Genomic DNA, 4,749 nt, shown 5'->3' on the forward strand with positions numbered 1-4,749 from the left:
AGTTAAGCCAAACAGGGCCACGCCAGGGTCTAGGTGGTGGCCAGAACCAAACCAGCACCAGGGAGGGCAGGCAGAGTTAAGAGGGCTGGCAGACTACTTCACAAGTGTACTCTGAGTTGCTGCTCATGCCTTTTTTCTTTTACAGTGGCTGCTGGCTTGGTAAAGGGATGATTACACTCTATTCTAATGATTGATTCTACTTCACAAACTGCTGTAATACTCAAGGCATGATTTATATACACCATTTCCTTTGGTTTTCCTCTGCCCTTTTAAATTACTCATTATGCTTCAGTAGAGCTATAACCAGAATTTCTTTGGCTCCATAATCTGAGTTTACTGTGGCATCCATCACCTTTCAGTAGGTCTCCCTGCTTTGAACTGCATGCTTCAGCACAGTGTGTAAACCCCTGGCTGTGACAAAAATGCCTTCTACAGCATTATACTTTGGGATTTGGAAGTATATTTCTGTTGTTACTGAAACAACTTATGCTAATGCCATATGCAAAAAAAAATTTTTTAAACAACAGGTTTTTTTTACTCCTTTCCAACATAATTTATACTCGAAATCTTAAAGTTCAAGAAGAAACTGTTTGAAAAATTAATTGCTCTTATGCTGCACTGCCATACTAAACAGCACTAATTGGGCTGTGGGTGAGGTACTTCCCTGTTCTTATTAATCAATTATTTGTCTTTAGTGCCAGAAATGCGTGGTGAGTGTTCAGCAATACAAAATCCACACTCCAGCAGAGATTTCTAATGCAGTCACCTCCACAAACCTCAGCCTCCCAGAAACAAAAGCAAGGTGGAAATGGATGACTCACCTGCTCAATATCGCTGTTTTTCCTTGATTTATATATAAATTCACCAATGGCTACAAACACTGAAAGAACAAGCCCTGCAGCGAGCACTATGAAGATGCCCCCAATATTTTCCACCCCGAGAGCACTGGCTTCTTTGCTGTCCTCCTCAGGGCAGCCGTTGCCTCGCCACCACTTCTCCTTCATCATGTGCAGCTTTCCCTCCTCCTGGAGCTGGAGGATGGCAATGGTGATCTTGTCTCTGTAAGGGGACCCTGCAAGGTGAGAGCAAGACTTGTCAATGCTGGTCACAGCAAAGTGAGGGCAGAAAGGGAGAAAGCTGCTGCTATCTGAAGCAAAAGTGTTCCCTTATCACAAGATTCATGATTCCAGCTAGAAATTGTTGGTTTCTCTTTGGATGGAAGGGGGAAGAGGACTGTCTGTTTGTGTCTGGCCTAGGGACGGGAGAGCAGAAGGCTCCTTTGGTGCAGTTATTTGTTTGAGAATTCATTAGAATTTCTAGGGTCTCCTACTAAGGTTTATATAAGCCCTGGCAGTGGGTTTTCTTGCTAAGTAATTCCTCCATATCATGTTTGAATATTGCTTTGAGCATCCTTTGAGACTTCCTGCTTCGCGTCTCTTCTATTTGCTTCAACATCTGTTTTTTTTTCCTACTGCATGTAAAATGTCTAAGAAAACCTCATAGTCAGTCAGATATATTCTCTTCTAATTTACATCTGCATAAGCAGTCTTTTTTCCATAACTTGCAAAAATATTGGCACTGCAGACTGAAAATAGCAACTATTTCCATGCTTATTATTTTCAGGACAACAGCTTGCTAAATGATGTGTCTTCAGGCTCAGCAGTGTTAATGGGCCTGTACAGTATCTGGCAAATAGTGGTGTCACGTTGGGCAGTTCAATCTGTTCGGGTTGGCCTCTCACATGATCTGCTCTGGCTCTCCATCTTCCAAAATCGCTGCCACCTGTCAGGTCCCTCCTGCCAGCTTGTGCCCTTGCAGAGCCCAAAAAGTCCATAGCCCAAAAAGCAGACAAGGGAGAGGCTTGCCCCTCGCCCCGCTTCTGGAGCAGCACCTAGTTAAAGGACATTGCTACCAATTAGCTTTTCCCATGTTTCCAGAAGCTGAAGTTACTAACAGCAATAGCAGCAAGACTGTTACTGACTCTGACTGACAAGGGGGAGTTGGTTTGTGCGTTGTAAGAGAGACTTTTCTTTATGGGGTGAAGATTTTGTGAGAGGGCTACAAGAAAGGCTGTTTGGCTCTAAAGGTAGATGTGTGCCCTCAAACCCTGCCATGCTGGGCTACCTACAGGTGGAAGCATTTTTGTCTCAGCTGAAACACAGTCAGTGTTGCCAGTCCTTTGTCCATGTAGCTAACTACCATCCATCCTTTCCTCTCCTTCAGCACATTAGTAAGACTATTTTCCTAAGCTGGCTTAGTTCACCAAAACCCACATTTTGCTGCCAATTAAAGCAGTTGCAATTCTCAACTGGATCACAGTGTGGTGCACGTAGATGCAGACACTTGAGAAAATCTCTCTAGGCACCACTTTTGTGTCTTTATGCATGTAAATAGCCTTGGAAACTTCACCTCACAGCTTCAGTTTTCTTTCTTATATTGCCATGCAGGACACTATTAAAAATAATTGTACCATGAATACAGGTTCCCTGCTTGGCTTTCTGTTTCCGTTAGCCCACAGCATTGTCTGAGGAGAACTAGTGTGAAAAACATTGCAGTTCTTCATTTGTTGTGCCAAAACTCAGTTGTTTTCAGTGTATCTTATTGCCAGTGCTAGGACATGCTGTGACCACAGATGCCAGGAGACATGTCAGACTACACAAGGTCCATCTGGGAAGCCAGCAACCAGCAGCCACTGCTTGAGGTAGCCAGCTTTGAAAGGAAAGTATGCCTGCTGCAAGAATAGATTATTTCTGTGGATGCTATTACAGAAGCAAAAATAAGCAAAACAGAAAAGAAAAAACCTTCAACACTGTCTTTACACAGAGAAGTGAATTATTGCCACTGAAAACAGCAATGTCTCTTAGAAGCAAGAGCAGAATAATTTCTACCGCACAAGAGGTTTGTCACCCTGATAGCTGGAGTCTGTTAGATTGTAGGACTAATCTATTTTCCCTTGTCTGAAAGGACACAGCTGTTAGGCAAAGCAAAGCAGCCTGAGCAACAATACAGGATTTGTGAGGCTGTTAATTTTTTCTTGTGATGTTTATGTTGCTAGAAGGATTATCACAATTCATCTTGAGGGTAACAGGCACATCTCTATTTCTGTGCATGCTTTTAAAGTTTGCCAAGTGTGTCTGAAGTGTTGGACTGGTAATGTTTTACTGGTGAGCACTAAAACCACACACAAATCCATCTCAACACCTCTTTGAATATACAGCATATCATTTATGGCCTCTGAGCTATTAATGACCTACCTCTTAGGCCAAGAAATTTATCTATCTATGTACTTTGCAGTCTCCCAAGACACTGGTAATAGCTTTAGTGTTAGAATTACTAGCATCAGCACTGGCAGTGATACTGGAATTAATACCTGTCCTGACACCTGTAATAATGTTGCTTTCTTCAACCAGATTCCTCCCAAGGTGACATTTTGCACGTTTTGCTTAGAGGTGCTTCTGCTACAGCAGTACTTTCAGAGTGTATTAAGTTCACCACCAATCATTGCTGCCGTTTTTTCCTTAGTAATTGTCTTTGCCAAGAATCTGAAGTGAAAACTCTCCTCTTTGTGACCCATTGGCTCTGTAATAAACATAAATGGAGATGTTTCCTGATATGCCTAAATATCCTTTAACCTAACTCAGCACAAAGTCGTAGGAAGACAGCTATATCTGCAAGTTTTTTTACTTGCAGAAGTTGCTCTGATAAATAAAATTGTATGTTTCCTGGATTCATAGAACATTGAAAATTTCTCCCTCTGTTTCTTTGGGAGCCAAATGGTGATGGTATTTGGCTCATTCACTGAAATGAAATGCTTGAGTGTGAGGCATGTTTTTTGCTGCTGCAAACCCTAGCCGTGTGATCGTGCATTCTCCTGAAGATGCATGCAGACCAGTTAAGACTTGCTGAAATTTTGGTCTTAAGGGTCACAGACAGGTTTTTGTTTTGTTTTTTTTTTTCATACAGCTTCTGCAATCAATAGTCTTGAATGCTATGAAAAAAATTACAGAGCCTTTGGAGTCCATGTGAATAGGGGAAGGATCTCCATGACTTGTCTGCTTATGGAATCAATCTTTTAAAAATTTAAGATATCTGATTGTACTGAATTATTCCACAATGCTTGGAGTTATCTATTCCCCCAAATCTTGGTGGCTTTCCTTAAGAAAAAACTTAAGGCACATTCATCATACACAAAACATGTTATAAATATATTTCACAGCTGTATTTCCAATGGATGCACCCTCTCTGAAGACTACCATCTGTTCCAATTATTCCTTCATTGTTCTTGGTTTAAAGTGTGGCATCTTTATAGCTGTAATGAAACTCTTGCCATACATTTGTTTTATTTGCAATTTTAGCTTTTGTATCCTTGTCCTTAGGGTAAGGTGGCTATTCTTACATAGCCAGTGGAAAAATATACTTAAAACATTACCTACATGACAATCTGTCTGAGGTACTCAGTAGCATGGATAAACACAGTTCAAAGTGCAGTGGTGTTTCTCCCTTACTTATACCTGGTCTACCTCCCCTGAAGACAAGAAAATTGCATTGTTATTAACTGCATGGCTTGGTAAATGCATATGTGAGCAGTATGGAGAAGTATATTATACAGGAAAAAGATGTGGCTGCCCAGTGCTGATTATTCACAAGAAACCAGGATTAAAAAAAAAAAAAAAAAAAAAAAAAAAAGTTCTTTCTAATTCTCTACAATAAGAAAATATTTAAAAGGACAGTGGGTATGCTAAAAAAGCC

The 4,749-nt window shown here is 40.9% G+C and overlaps 1 protein-coding gene across 1 annotated transcript in view; it reads right to left on the reverse strand.

The window, feature by feature from the left end:
- Positions 1–4,749, reverse strand: part of GRIK1 (glutamate receptor, ionotropic, kainate 1) — a 151,048-nt gene that overhangs the window by 10,175 nt on the left and 136,124 nt on the right. The window contains exon 16 of the mRNA XM_010001824.1: positions 822–1,072. Coding sequence (XP_010000126.1) covers positions 822–1,072 — 251 coding nt within the window. The remainder of the gene's footprint in view (positions 1–821; positions 1,073–4,749) is intronic.

The sequence above is a fragment of the Chaetura pelagica genome, unplaced genomic scaffold (genome assembly GCF_000747805.2).
Source record: "Chaetura pelagica isolate M959 unplaced genomic scaffold, ChaPel_1.0 scaffold637, whole genome shotgun sequence".
NCBI lineage: Eukaryota > Metazoa > Chordata > Aves > Apodiformes > Apodidae > Chaetura > Chaetura pelagica.